The sequence below is a fragment of the Zingiber officinale genome, chromosome 4B (genome assembly GCF_018446385.1).
Source record: "Zingiber officinale cultivar Zhangliang chromosome 4B, Zo_v1.1, whole genome shotgun sequence".
Lineage (NCBI taxonomy): Eukaryota > Viridiplantae > Streptophyta > Magnoliopsida > Zingiberales > Zingiberaceae > Zingiber > Zingiber officinale.
In genome coordinates this window covers 124116120-124131553 of record NC_055993.1, presented here as the reverse complement: position 1 = coordinate 124131553, position 15434 = coordinate 124116120, and the positions used below count along the sequence as shown (strand labels likewise).

The 15434-nt window shown below is 42.7% G+C and overlaps 1 protein-coding gene across 1 annotated transcript; it reads right to left on the bottom strand.

Annotated features, from left to right (window-relative positions):
* Positions 1-825: 825 nt before the first annotated feature.
* Positions 826-3654, bottom strand: LOC121976422 (phenylalanine ammonia-lyase-like). Its single transcript, XM_042528574.1, has 2 exons — positions 3138-3654; positions 826-2738 (listed from the first exon to the last, which is right to left on the bottom strand). Exons 1-2 carry the CDS (start codon positions 3545-3547, stop codon positions 989-991), a joined length of 2160 nt encoding a protein of 719 aa, XP_042384508.1. The 5' UTR covers positions 3548-3654; the 3' UTR covers positions 826-988.
* Between the last annotated feature and the right edge of the window lie 11780 nt (positions 3655-15434).

The window sequence follows — 15434 nt, the reverse complement described above, 5'->3', positions numbered from 1 at the left end:
GTATTTGTAACGACTCACGACACCTGGCGTGTCGATAATTTTTTCGGTCCGGACGCTTGGACCAATTCCGAACACTCGGACCGAGTTAAACCAGCTCCATGAAGCCGCTGAAACAAAGCTTCTCCGAGCTATCCCGGGGGATCCGGGCATCCGAACCAAGTCCGGACGCCTAGATCGAAAAGTCAACTTAGTGTTGACTTTTTGGTCTCGATCTTCTACTCTAGTTCCCCTCGCATTGGCCTGGATTTTTTGTTCCGGTTTCACTCGCTTGGGTGATTTCGATCATCCGAAATATGGCTCACTCGAACCTAACTTCCAGCCTTTTCGAGCAAACTTTCGTTTCAGCTTCTCATCCCTCGGAGAACGTCGCGCGCCTCCTTCTCGTCCGCTCGCATACTCTTCCACAACACCTCGTATCTCAGACGCGCCGATCTCATTGGTTCTCTCCCGTGTCATCCTTCTCGTTAGCTACGTCTTTCGCTCGACTTATTGTACTTCTAAGTTTCTAGACACTTAGACAGAAAAATTAAATACTAATAACATCTAATCTCAATTGATCACATTAAAATTATCTTGAGATACAAACATACATTAATTTGGCTTATTCATTTGGCTTATTCAGTGTGATACCTAGTTAGTAAATCAATAAAAAAAAACACAGCAAGAAAGAGATCTGGTCCACGTTACAGAGTCTAGGCAGAAGCCCACAACTAATGACAAAATGACATAATTAGGCAACAAGCTGAAATCATCATTCATTTGAAGTTTAATGCAGAAAAAATAAATTATTAGTTCATGAGGGAGTAAGTGGAATATGATATAAGCTTGAAGAAAAGTTGGAAGAAACAGTTTGTAACTTCGTATCAGATTATGGTTTGCTCTGGAAAATGACGAGATTATTACAGATATAAGTAAACATACAATAATCTGCTTGCTTCTGATTTAATTAACAAAATGACATACTTTTACTTTGTTTGTTGCTGTTGGTTTAGCAGATGGGAATTGGTGCGCCATTCCACTCCTTCAAGCAATCAAGCAAGGGATCCACGAGCAGCCCCGTGTTGATGGCAGTGAACACCTTCTCGAACTCCTCCCCTGGCGACCGCGCCTTCTCGCCGGTCAGGTACGCCGCCCCGAGCTCCTCCCTCACCAGCCGGTACAGCGGGTACGACCTACACTCCTTGATCCGGTTGCCGATCGCCGCGCTGCCGTTCTCCACGGCGGCCCGCGCAGCTTCCACCTCCTTCGGCACCACCGCCTTGAGCTCTTCCTCGAAATCCGCGATCTTGTGGAAGATGGACGCGGAGGCGTCCTTCTCCTTGTCTCCATGGCCCAGGGCGTGCTCCACCAGCACCATCCGCAGCTTCGGCATCAGCAAGTAGGTGGAGCTGCAGGGGTCGTCAGCGTAGCTCAACACGTGCTCCCGGTCGACCACGGTGAGGAGGTCATTCTCGCAGAAGCGCGCCGGGTGGAGCTCGCCGTTGGCGCCGGTGGTGAGCGCGCGCTTGGCGGCGAGGCTCACCGCCGTCTTCACCGCGTGCTTGAGGTTCTCCTCTAGGTGGCGCAGATCGATGGCCTGGCAGAGGGCGACCAGGAAGGTGGCCGACATGAGCTTGAGGATGTCGACGGCCTCCGCCGTCTTCCTGGCGGAGATCAGCCCCAGCGAGTTCACGTCCTGGTTGTGCTGCTCCGCGCTCTGGACGTGGGTAGTCACCGGATTGCCCAGAAACTGGAGCTCGGAGCAATAGGCGGCCATCGCGATTTCCGCCCCCTTAAAGCCGTAATCGAGGCTAGGGTTTCGGCCGCCAGAGAGATTAGACGGCAATCCGTTGTTGTAGAAATCGTTGACGAGCTCGGAGAATTGGGCGAACATGAGCTTGCCGATGGCTGCGATTGCGAGGCGGGAATTGTCCATGGAGACGCCGATGGGCGTCCCTTGGAAGTTGCCGCCGTGGAGGGCCTTGTTCCGGGCCACGTCGATGAGGGGATTATCGTTGACGGAGTTGATCTCGCGCTCGATCGATTTGGTGGCGGCGCGGAGGACCTCGATTTGGGGGCCGAGCCACTGGGGCGACGTGCGGAGCGCGTAGCGGTCCTGCTTCGGCTTTTGCAATGGATCCTGCTCGTGGAGCTTCTTGGCGAGCTTGACGTAGGCGCTACCGTCGAGGACGTGCTCCATGATGGCGGCCGCCTCGATCTGACCCGGGTGGTGCTTCAGTTTGTGGGTAAGGTGGTCGGTGAACTCCGGCTTGCCCTGCATCACTTCGGCGAACACAGCGGAGAGGACCTCCGCTAGGAGGGCGAGGAGGTTGGCATCGTATAGGACGAGGGAAGCGAGGCCAGACCCGACGGCGGTGCTGTTGACGAGTGCGAAGCCCTCTTTAGGTCGCAGATCGAAGAAGCCGTGCGGGATGCCGGCGCGGCGGAAAGCCTCGGCCGCATCGATCAGTTCGCCTCCAGGAGCCACAGCCCGGGCGTTGGGGCGCCCGGTGAGGAGTCCGGCAAGGTAGGAGAGCGGGACCAGGTCACCGGAGGCGGTGATGGTGCCGCGCAGGGGGAGGCAAGGGGTGACGCCGGAGTTGAGGAAGCTGGCCATGGCCTCTAGAATCTCGAAGCGGATGCCGGAGTAGCCCTGGAGGAGAGTGTTAACGCGGACGAGCATGGCTGCCCGGGCAGCCGGCGACGGCAGCGTATGGCCGGAATCCTTTTCGGAGCCGAATATTCCAGCATTGAGGAATCTGCAATCACCAACATGAATCTTTGAGTTGAAACACAATCCAACATTCTGTTCAAACATCAAATTACCTTCTGTTTATGGTTAAAAGCATGATTATTAATAAAAGATAATTACATATTTATCTTACGGTCTGTCCGCAACGGAGTCAATTTATAACCGTCAAATAATGGATGGAAAAATCTTTTCGTTTTTATTCGCGGAGAGTTGGTGGGGATGGGCAACATCCACACGTTGGTATTTTAGTTGATTAAACTAATCAATTTTTTTTATACAAAAAATTAACTCGCTCACGTAATTACAACTCATCCACCCAAAAAAAACCAAGAGTCTTTTTTTGATTTAAAAAAATTCTTTTATTTAGTAAAAAATAAATAAATGGAAATTAGTATAGAAACAATACCTGATAAGTTCCTTCTGCAGTGCGCCGCCCTCCTTGGTTCTACGGTGAGAGGTGGCGCCGAATCCGGTGGTGACGCCGTAGCTGTCCGTGCCCTTCGTTATGCTGTCCATCACCCACTGGCTGCTGGCGCACACGCCTTTGCGCACCGCCTCCGACAGCTCCACCCTCACCTCCCCTGCCGCGGCCACCGCCGCCACCTGCGCGACCTTGAGCGTCGCGCCCTCCAGAAGCACCAGCGGCCGCCGGAACTCCTCCACCATCCGCTTCACCTCATCGAGGTGGCTCCCCGAGAGCCCCTCCGCTGCCACGCCCCAGTTCAGGGGGTCGCCGCCGCTCTTGATGCAGAGGCCGTCGCCTTTGCCTTTACCGGCAGAAGCTCCGTTTGCGTGTGCTCCGTTCACGACCTCCATCGCGTTAATGATCGGAAGAAGAAGAAGAAGAAGAAGAAGAAGCAGCAGCAGCAGAGGAAGACAGAGAGGTAGGCTTGCTCTCTTTCTCCTGCTGCCTGCCAAAGAAGGCGGAGGCTTTAAATAGGGAAGCCGGGGAGGTGAGTTGGTGGGCACTGCCCTTCAGTGAGATCTACGGCCAGATTTTAGCCTCCATGGGTAGGTGGAAGGAAATAATATGTATGAGAAATATAAATTTTCAAATATCATATATTGCAAAATTATCTATGAGAAATACAAGTTTTTTTTTTTTTGGTTATTTGGACCTAATCAAGCTCTCTAGATTATGATTATGAGTTTTATTTTATTGGTAAAATGGATTAGTAAGTTGATGGTAAACAGGACTTGTTCGTCCATTTTGACAATGGGACCAATTACGTATGGTATAGTTGAGCAATCCACGGAACCAGTCAATTTACTCACATCATGAATAGATATGGAGGTAGGTTTGAAAGTAAATTAAATCGAGTAGAATAATATCAAAATATTGATATTTGAATTCGAATTTGATTCGAAACTCAAAATATTTTTATCGGCTTAATTAAAAATTGATCCTATCTATAAATACAAATCTATCGTATGACCATCAACACGATTACGCTCAATTCTGTTAGGGGTTCCCTTGGAAATCATCGTCAACTTTTACAACTATCAATCGAAAAACGATAATAATTTTACCATTTAGATTTTCCAATTTTGAGGTAATTTAAGTTTTTTTTAATTGAAATAAAATCAAGTAAAAAATAATTTGTTTTCATTTGTGGCACGGCTCTGTTGCACGTGGTCTGAATAATCTGACAGCCTCGAGTTCTTTGACTCAGTTTTTCATATAAATTATTTTTTTTAATGTTGCCGTCTAGTTCTTAGACTTAAAAGTAAAAATAAAAAATACAATCCTTATTTCTCCTTATTTTTAAAATATCAAAATGACGTCTATTTTAATTTTTTTTTATAATTACTCAACTACTCTGTATTATTTTTATTATTATCTCTCACTTATATGAATTTAAATCAGATTAATTGATTGAATTATTTTTTAAAAAATAATCTAAGAATTTATTATATTTCTCACTAGATGGGTTAGCTGATTAAATGATCTTCACCGACCACAACATTCAAATCATCCTTAATAAGTGATATAAGATGTAACGAGCAGACGTAATAGTTAAAGTTAAGAGAAGAGAACATTTTCTACCTATCTTCATTATTCGCCCAGAGCTAAAGCTCTTAGGACTAGCCCAACCGAACCACAAGTCGTTCAGAAGAGGGCCGACCGACCCTTATGTTGATCGAGCACAAGGGATTTAGTGTTTTACTCTTGAACTGGGAAGGTAGCATGTCCAGTCATTCAATAGTCGACCGAATTTAGGGGATGTCTGACCCCCTCGCAATCAGTCAATCATGGGCTCGGTCGAGGGAAAGGTCAAACTCCTTACTCTGTACGAGTTTCTCTACACACACCCAGTCAACCTTATTACCAGTCATTCCTATGGGTTTCCACACGATAATATGTCTATGTATCCATTCGATAATAAAATCAGACGAATTTATATGGCTCCATACTCGTCCCTTGTATGCACAAATGTAAGATAGCTTTCTATATAGATCAGATTAGAATCCCATATTCACTTTACCTACGAATCATTATACGGATGGCCGGCTGAAAGTACCGATCGAATCTCTCAAAACACAGCTTCATTTCTCTAGGTAGCCAATTACACACATCCGGCCAGACAAAAGGTCAACCGAGCCTAAGATATTTAGCTTTAATATTACTGCCCGGATGGATTTTCAGCATGCACAGATTATCATATTGCTTCTCAAACAAACTTCTAGCATGCCTAGTGAATTATATTATTCTCTGAACAGATGACTAACATCATGTAGCACATGACCAAGCAACTTAATATAATGGCATGCATAAAGACAGTCAACCTTATAGATCGGTCGAAATATACTTAGCAGATAACATGAGCAAAGAATTTCAATAACCTGTCAGAATAACAACCATATGTCAGACAATATTATTCTAAAATCATCTTTAGGGATTATTATGTTTCTCATCAGCCAACTACTTATAACAAGATATTCCTTTAAGTGTCTTATTAATAGCATAAGCTATAAACGATAAAGAAGTACACATGTAAGTAAGGGAAAGATTCTTCGAACAATTATTGCATAGGTTATATACTTTCCTTTACCTAAGAACTTCTGATATTCTTTGTCACCTCATGATTGCGGAGGTTATGAGAGATGGTATATAAAGAGGGTCCTCACTATTGGTAAAGTACATTCTCTGAACATCTAAAGTTTACTCTCGCACGCACATTCTTTACTAGTTCTTAATTCACCCATCCGGAATTTGTACTGACTTGAGCGTCGAACGACTTCACCAGTAGGAGTGGCAATTCGGTTCGGGTTCGGGTTGACGGGTTCGGGTTGGCAGGTTGGCGGGTTGGCAAATGACAACCTAAACCCGATTTGATTATTAATTCGGGTCAAACTATTCAACCTGAACCTGATCTGTTTATTTGCACTTGACCCGAACTCGACCCGTTTGACCTGTTTAACCCGTTTGACCCGTTTGGCCCGAACATGACCTGAATTCATTAAAGAAATTTTGTATATTAAATTAAAAATTAAAAATAACAATTATCTACACAAATTGAAAATCCATATCATAAATGATAAGCCATAACAACATTGCAATCAGTAGCATATCTCTATGTTTAGGGTTTTTAACTTTTTTAAATTTGTAATTTTAGTTTAAATTTATAATAATTTATAAACGGGTTTGTGTTGGGATTTTCGGTCCACGAAAACCGCTTTTCGCGTCGCGAAAACCCTGAATCTCCCTAGCCAACAAATCCGCGCGAAGAATAAAATTCAAAAAACTTACGAGTATGAGTTTCAAACTCTAGATCTACAGTAGATAAGAGTATTACCTTTGTAGCGAAGCCCTTCGCGTTCCCGCTCGTCCAAACGGTGCCGGATCTCGAAGTTGTCAACGTAGACAACTCTCTATACGTATCCACATGAACACGTAGATGGAAAAATCACACAAAAAGGTGTGCTAGCACCTTTTGATGATTCGGCCAAGTTGAGGAGGAGAGGGAGAGGGAGAGCTAGAGGAAGGAGATGAAGTGAATTGCCTTGAATGAAAAATTCCTTCCTTCCCCTCACAATAGTGGTCGGCCACTTTCAAAAAGTGTAACCCCCATTTCCACATTAAGTGCAATTAATGTGGAGCCATTAAAGTAAAGAATTGTAACCTCCATGAGGTGACATCTCACTTAAGTAACCATGATGATGTGGAGCATCATCATTGGTCCACATCTTGTCAACTCACTAATGATGTGGCAAAAAGTCAAGTCAAACTTGACTTTTCCTCTTCCTCTCAAGTCAAGTCAAACTTGACTTAATCTCTCTCATGGTTGATCTAATCCAAACATTTAATTCAAGCCAATTTAATATAATGAATCTAATTCATTTAATTAAATTGATTCAATGAGTCATAATCTAAATTAGACTCATTGAACACATGAATTAACTTGAGTCCAACTCAATTAGCCCAATTAGGATTACTCTTAATCCAATTTGATTCATCAAATTAATCTAATCCTCTTGGTTCATCATATGAACCTAATCTCCATCTAATTGTCCTTAGTGTGTGACCCTATAGGTTCTTGTAACGTTGGCAATGTCCCTAAACCCATTTAGGAGCATAAGTAATGAGCGGTATCTAGCAACACATCATTACTACCCAAGTTACAAGAATGTTGAGATCCAACATCACCTTGTGACTACTAATTGTGACTCCTCACAATATATGACAAGTGTCCTTCTATCCTAGACATCTAGATTGATCAATGTGAGGCATAGACCGTGTCATCCTCTGATCAATCTAAATCTTGAACTCCAAGTAGACTCACTAAATCAAATGAGCTCAATATCTCATATTGACTCATTTGGGCATGGTCATGCACTTCGTGGTCTCACTCTATCAAGAATACCGATGTCTCTCCCGTCATATAGGAGGGATAAATCCCATTTACATCACTCACATCTCTCCGCATAATTTGTTACATACCCAGTAATCGCCTTTATAGTCCACCCAGTTACGGGTGACGTTTGACGAAACCAAAGTACATAACTCCTTATGTAGGGAACCATAGTGACTTCAGGTCTAAGGACTAGTAGTCATACTAATAGCCACATGAGAAAATATATGACACTCATATAACGATCCATGATACTTTCTCATGGCGGGTCATTCAGTATACATTCTCTAATGTATACCCATGTGTCAACTTGATATCTCTATATCCATGACTTGTGAGATCAAGTCATCGAGTTGACCTACATGCTAGTCTTATTGCATTAACATTGTCCCTGAATGTTAATACTCGACTAGGAATGATTAAGAGTAGTGTTCCCTATATCATCTTACTATCGGTTCAACTAACCGATTGATATAGGTGAGAACCTTCTACTCAAGGACGTTATTATACTTAGTTTATTTGACATCAATACAAGTAAGTATAATAACCAAAACAAATGCTTTTTATTTATATAGAATATGATACAACAAGTCCATAATACAATCATCAAATGATTGGCTCTAGAGCTCTAGCTAACAATCTCCCACTAGCACTAGTGTCAATCAGTGTAGGCTCTAAGCCCCAATGACCTAGTGTGACCATCATGCTTCCTCTGTGCCAAAGTCTTGGTCAAGGGATCTGCGATGTTAGCCTCTGTGGGTACTCTGCAAATCTTCACATCTCCTCTCTCGATAATCTCTCGAATGAGATGGAAGCGCCGTAGTATGTGTTTGGTCTGCTGATGTGAGCGAGGTTCCTTCGCCTGTGCTATAGCTCCATTGTTGTCACAATAGAGCTCAATGGGGTCAGCGATACTGGGACTCACCCCAAGTTTAGTGATGAACTCATGGATCCAAATCGCCTCTTTTCGCCTCGATGCAAGAATGTACTCGACCTCAGAATCGCCATCGTGTCCTGCTTGAACTCTTCCACCACAAAGACGACCATTAATGCAAAATACGAACCCTGACTGCGATCGATAATCATCCTGGTCGGTCTGGAAGCTAGCATCACTGTAACCCTTTACAGCTAGCTCATCATTGCCTCTATATATCAAGAAATATTCTTTAGTCCTTCTTAAGTACTTAAGAATATTCTTGACCACTATCCAGTGACTTTCACTTGGATCTGACTGGTATCTGCTCGTCATGCTCAAAGCATACGAGACATCAGGTCGAGTACATAGCATGGCGTACATGATAGATCCTATGGCTGAGGCATAAGGGATCTGATCCATGCGGTCTCTCTCCTCTCTAGAAGAGGGACCTTGAGTCTTCGAAAGAGTCACGCCATGTGACATCGGCAGAAATCCCTTCTTGGAGTTCTGCATGGCAAACCGAAGGAGTACCTTATCAATATATGTACTCTGACTTAGGCCAAGCAATCTCTTAGATCTATCTCTATAGATCTGTATCCTTAGAATGCGAGATGCCTCACCTAAGTCCTTCATTGAGAAACATGTCCCTAGCCAAGTCTTGACAGACTGTAGCAAAGGGATGTCTTTCCCAATGAGTAGTATGTCATCCACATACAATATGAGGAAGACAACTATGTCCCCTACAACCTTCTTGTAGACACAAGGTTCATCTTCGTTCTTGATGAAACCAAACTGTTTGATTGCATCATCGAATCTAAAATTCCAGCTCCGAGAAGCTTGCTTTAGTCCATAAATGGACCTATGCAGCTTGCATACTCTGCTAGTATGCTTTGGATCTACAAAACCCTCAGGTTGTGTCATGTACACATCCTCGAGTAGGTTTCCATTCAGAAACGCGGTTTTGACATTCATCTGTCAGATCTCGTAATCGTGGTAAGCTGCAATAGCAAGCATGATCCGAATGGACTTAAACATCGCTACTAGAGAAAAGGTTTCATCATAGTTAATACCATGAATCTGCTTGAAACCTTTAGTTACCAAGCGACCCTTATAGATAAGTCCATCCATGTCAGTCTTTCTCTTAAAGACCCACTTACACCCTATGGGTTTTACCCCTTCAGGTGGATCAACCAAAGTCCATACTTGGTTGGTGTACATGGATTCCATTTCGGATCTCATGGCTTCTAGTCATTTCTCAGAATCTGGTCTCATCACAGCTTCCTGATAGGTGATAGGCTCATCCTCTATGAGCACAACGTCATCATGGTCAGACAAGAGAAATGAGTATCTCTCAGGCTGACGACGTACCCTATCAGACCTGCGAAGAGGTAGGTCCACTTGAACTGGTTGTTGTTCCTCAACTCTTTGTGGAACAACATCATCCACAACACTTTGTGGTTCCAGTTCAACTTCCATCGAGGCTTCAGTGCTAGGATCCGCATCTTGAACTTCTTCAAGATCGAATGTACTCCCACTAGTCTTTCTAGAAACAAAGTCCCTTTCTAGAAAGACTCCAGTCTTTGCCACAACTATCTTGTGCTGACTGGGAATGTAGAAGTAATATCCCTTAGTTTCCTTGGGATATCCTATAAAGTAGCACTTGTCGGATTTGGGTCCTAATTTTTCTGAGACTTGACGTATAACGTAAGCCTCACAACCCCAAATCCTCATGAAAGATACCTGGGCATCTCTCCCAGTCCATATCCTATATAGTGTCTTTATCACGGCCTTAGATGGAACTCGGTTGAGTATAAAAGCTGCCGTGTCTAGAGCATAGCCCCAAAGGAATGTCGGAAGATCTGTGTGACTCATCATAGATCGTACCATATCTAATAGGGTACGATTCCTCTTTTCGGATACACCATTCCACTGTGGTGTTCCAGGAGGAGTGAGTTGGGATAGAATCTCACACTCAGCTAGATAGTCACGAAACTTATGGCTAAGGTATTCTCCACCTCGATCTGATCGAAGTATCTTAATACTCTTGCCAAGCTGGTTCTGTACTTCATTCTTGAATTCTTTGAACTTTTCAAAGGATTCAAATTTATGTGTCATCAAGTACACATAATCATATCTACTGAAGTCATCAGTAAATGTGATGAAGTACCTATAAACGCCTCTAGCAGCGACATTGAAAGGGCCACACACATCATTATGTATAAGTCCTAACAAATCAGTCGCTCTTTCGCTGTGCCCACTAAAAAGAGTCTTGGTCATCTTGCCTAGTAGGCATGACTCGCACGTCTCATAAGATTCAAAATCAAATGAGTCCAGCAAACTATCCTTATGGAGCTGGGATAAGCGCTTGTCATTTATATGACCTAAGCGACAGTGCCAGAGATAGGTTTGGTTCAGGTCATTTGACTTGAACCTCTTAGTATTTATGTTATAGATAGGGCTTTCAAGGTCTAGAATATAGAGTCCGTTTATCAGAGGTGCACTACAATAGAACATATCGTTTAAATAGACGGAACAACATTTGTTCTTTATTGTAAACGAAAATCCTTTCTTGTCCAAACAAGAAACTGATATAATGTTCTTAGTTAATGCAGACACATAACAACAATCGACTAACTCTAGTATAAGCCCAGAGGGCAAAGATAGAAAGTAAGTCCCTACAGCAACAGCAGTAACCCGTGCTCCATTGCTTACTCGTAGGTCCACCTCGCCTTTGTCAATGCCCTGCTATTTCTCAGCGCCTGCACATCAGTACAAATGTGAGAAGCACATCCAGTATCTAATACCCATGATGTAGAAATAGATAGATTGACTTCTATAACATATATACCTGAAGTGGAAGTCTCACTTCACTTCTTCTTAAGATCCTCCAAGTATACCTTGCAGTTCCTCTTCCAGTGCCCAGTTTGACCGCAGTGGAAGCAGGTAGCATCCTTGGGGACCCCTCCTTTAGACTTCAGTGCGAGACTTTCCCTTGCCTTTGGGCTTGCCCTTGCCCTTATGTTTCTGAACCATCAGAACAGTGTTGGGCTTAGCCTTCTTAAGGTTCAGCTCAGCAGCTCAGGCAGTGACTTGTCAATCTCATTCATGTTGTAGTTTAGAACGAACTGACTATAGCTATCCGGCAAGGATTGCAAGATCAGGTCAGTGGCCATCTCTTGGCCAAGTGGGAACCCCAACCTTTGTAGGTTCTCTATGTACCCAATCATTTTGAGTACATATGGGCCTACAAGAGCCCCGTCTGACATCTTGCACTGAAACAGTGCCCTTAAGATCTCAAATCTCTCATGCCTCGCTTGACCTTGATACAGTTGACGAAGATGTTCAACCATATCGTAAGCGCCCATTAACTAGTGTTGCTTCTGAAGCTCAGAGTTCATGGTCGCGAGTATTAAACAAGACACATCTAATGCGTCATCTTGATGCTTCTTGAAAGCATCTCGGTTAGCTTGCGGGGCAGTGGCAGGAGGAGCCTCCGGAATGGGCTGTTCCAGAACGTACAGTTTACGTTCTTGGGGTGAGAACTATTCTCAAGTTCCTGTACCAGTCCAGGAAATTTGCTCCGTTGAGCTTGTCCTTCTCAAGAATAGATCGCAGGGAGAAAGTGTTCGTATTTGACGTCATGGTTATCTACAACAGAAAAATGCAGAAAATAAATATCATATTCTTTAAATCATTTAATTAGACCTTTAACTAAATGATGCTCCCACTGAATTCTATAATTCATGTGGGACAAGATCCACATTATACTAACCCTTGAGTTAGCTTTGGCTAATACACCCAAGACTTAGTATGATCGGTAGGTAACTAATTACCAATTACATCTCTATGCAACTCTTGTTTGTAGGATCAAAAAATCCGCATTTATATTAAAACTCGAGTTAGCTTTGGCTAATACGCCCAACAGTTAATATAAACATGATTTTGACCTATCTACCAACCATTGGATAATGCCTATAGTTAAACTCGATCCAATTGAGTTAACTAGTTACTCAATCTAATTGAGTTGTACTCACCCATACGTTGATAGGCGGGACCAAGATTGTCCCTCCGTACCCTACCAAGATAGTATGTGTTGCTCTGCTTTGGCAGATTCAACAACAACATGCGATCGAGGTAGTGGTAGGTATCACGGTATGGTAGACATTACGAGTTGTCATGATTTAGATCTAATCTAAACGATGATGCGTATCATATACTTGATAGATCTAATCTAATCGAAGGGTGCATCATGTGCACGACTTAGATCTAATCTAATCGTTAGGCACTAATTAATTACTTAATTAACTAGCATGCATCACATACACACAAAAGTAATTAATTAAATAATTTTATGATTATGTCATTGCCCTACTACGATCTTCTCAAGCCAATGAGAAGATCGGATGGTCAACCTAAGGTCAACAGCTTCTCAAGCGCCTTCCTTTTGACCACCTTGTGTTGCTCGCGCCTTCCTCGTAACTCAGTCTTGAGTGGACCTTCCACCGCATCAAAATTTACATTACATTTTGAAACTAGAGTTACATTCGAGTCTAAATCTAATTTACAACCAGAATATAAATAGGGAGGCACGACGCGCAGGTCGCATATCAAATACAACACACATAAACACATGACGGCACGCAGGCCGTATTATAAATTACAACACAAATTATCCAATCGAATTGGGTCTTTGGGCTATGACTATCACAAAAATAATATATAATTCGAAATTATATATTTCTATAATTTTCTGTAATTTTTCCTATAATTTTTACAATTTTTACGAGTACAATTTCCCGACGGTTCCGTTTAGCGATTTTCGGGCGCAATCGCGGAACGAATCCCCTTGCGGGGCCAGGGGTAGCGCCCCTACCCGCGATCTAACCATCGCGAGGGTTCCTTTGCGATCTAACAGCGCCTTAGCCCGCTGTCCCAAAAAGTTTTGGGGCGAAACTTGGCCGTTTTGGGAAAAACTTCTCGGTAGTCGAAGCCTACAAGTGTAGAAACACTTGTGCTTCGCTTCTACGAGAAAAATACTCATAAAAATCATTAAAAACTTAAAATTACAGAAATTCACAAAATGTTTATTTTTCATAAAAATCAAAATAAACTCGTATTCGTCTTCGCACGTGGCTCTGATACCACTGTTGGGATTTTCGGGCTGCGAAAACCGCTTTTCGCGTCGCGGAAACCCCGAATCTCCCTAGCCAACGGATCCGTGCGAAGAATAAAATTCGAAAAACTTACGAGTACGAGTTTCAAACTCTAGATCTATAGTAGATAAGAGTATTACCCTTGTAGCGAAGCCCTTCGTGTTCTCGCTCGTCCAAATGGTGCCGGATCTCGAAGTTGTCAACGCAGACAACTCTCTATACGTATCCACACGAACACGTAGATGGAAAAATCACACAAAAAGGTGTGCTAGCACCTTTTGATGATTCGGCCAAGTTGAGGAGGAGAGGGAGAGGGAGAGCTAGAGGAAGGAGATGAAGTGAATTGCCTTGAATGAAAAATTCATTCCTTCCCCTCACAATAGTGGCCGACCACTTTTAAAACGTGTAACCCCCATTTCCACATTAAGTGTAATTAATGTGGAGCCATTAAAGTGAAGAATTGTAACTTCCATGAGGTGACATCTCACTTAAATAACCATGATGATGTGGAGCATCATCATTGGTCTACATCTTCCCAACTCACTAATGATGTGGCAAAAAGTCAAGTCAAACTTGACTTTTCCTCTTCCTCTCAAGTCAAGTCAAACTTGACTTAGTCTCTCTCATGGTTGATCTAATCCAACCATTTAATTCAAGTCAATTTAATATAATGAATCTAATTCATTTAATTAAATTGATTCAATGAGTCATAATCTAAATTAGACTCATTGAACACATGAATTAACTTGAGTCCAACTCAATTAGCCCAATTAGGATTACTCTTAATCCAATTTGATTCATCAAATTAATCTAATCCTCTTGGTTCATCATATGAACCTAATCTCCATCTAATTGTCCTTAGTGTGTTACCCTATAGGTTCTTGTAACGTTGGCAATGCCCCTAAACCCATTTAGGAGCATAAGTAATGAGCTGTATCTAGCAACACATCATTACTACCCAAGTTACAAGAATGTTGAGATCCAACATCACCTTGTGACTACTAATTGTGACTCCTCACAATATATGACAAGTGTCCTTCTATCCTAGACATCTAGATTGATCAATGTGAGGCATAGACCGTGTCATCCTCTGATCAATCTAAATCTTGAACTCCAAGTAGACTCACTAAATCAAATGAGCTCAATATCTCATATTGACTCATTTGGGCATGGTCATGCACTTCGTGGTCTCACTCTATCAAGAATACCGATGTCTCTCCCGTCATATAGGAGGGATAGATCCCATCTACATCACTCACATCTCTCCGCATAATTTGTTACATACCCAGTAATCGCCTTTATAGTCCACCCAGTTACGGGTGACGTTTGACGAAATCAAAGTACATAACTCCTTATGTAGGGAACCATGGTGACTTCAGGTCTAAGGACTAGTAGTCATACTAATAGCCACATGAGAAAATATATGACACTCATATAACGATCCATGATACTTTCTCATGGCGGGTCATTCAGTATACATTCTCTAATGTATACCCATGTGTCAACTTGATATCTCTATATCCATGACTTGTGAGATCAAGTCATCGAGTTGACCTACATGCTAGTCTTATTGCATTAACATTGTCCCTGAATGTTAATACTCGACTAGGAATGATTAAGAGTAGTGTTCCCTATATCATCTTACTATCGGTTCAACTAACCGATTGATATAGGTGAGAACCTTCTACTCAAGGACGTTATTATACTTAGTTTATTTGACATCAATACAAGTAAGTATAATAACCAAAATAAATGCTTTTTATTTATATAGAATATGATAC

Bases quoted from the DNA above. Each gene is read 5' to 3' on its own strand.
- LOC121976422 (XM_042528574.1), bottom strand. From the start codon at position 3,547: ATGGAGGTCGTGAACGGAGCACACGCAAACGGAGCTTCTGCCGGTAAA. The intron at 2,739-3,137 runs GTATTGTTTCTA...TGGTGATTGCAG, and splicing joins CTGCAGAAGGAACTTATCAG to ATTCCTCAATGCTGGAATAT.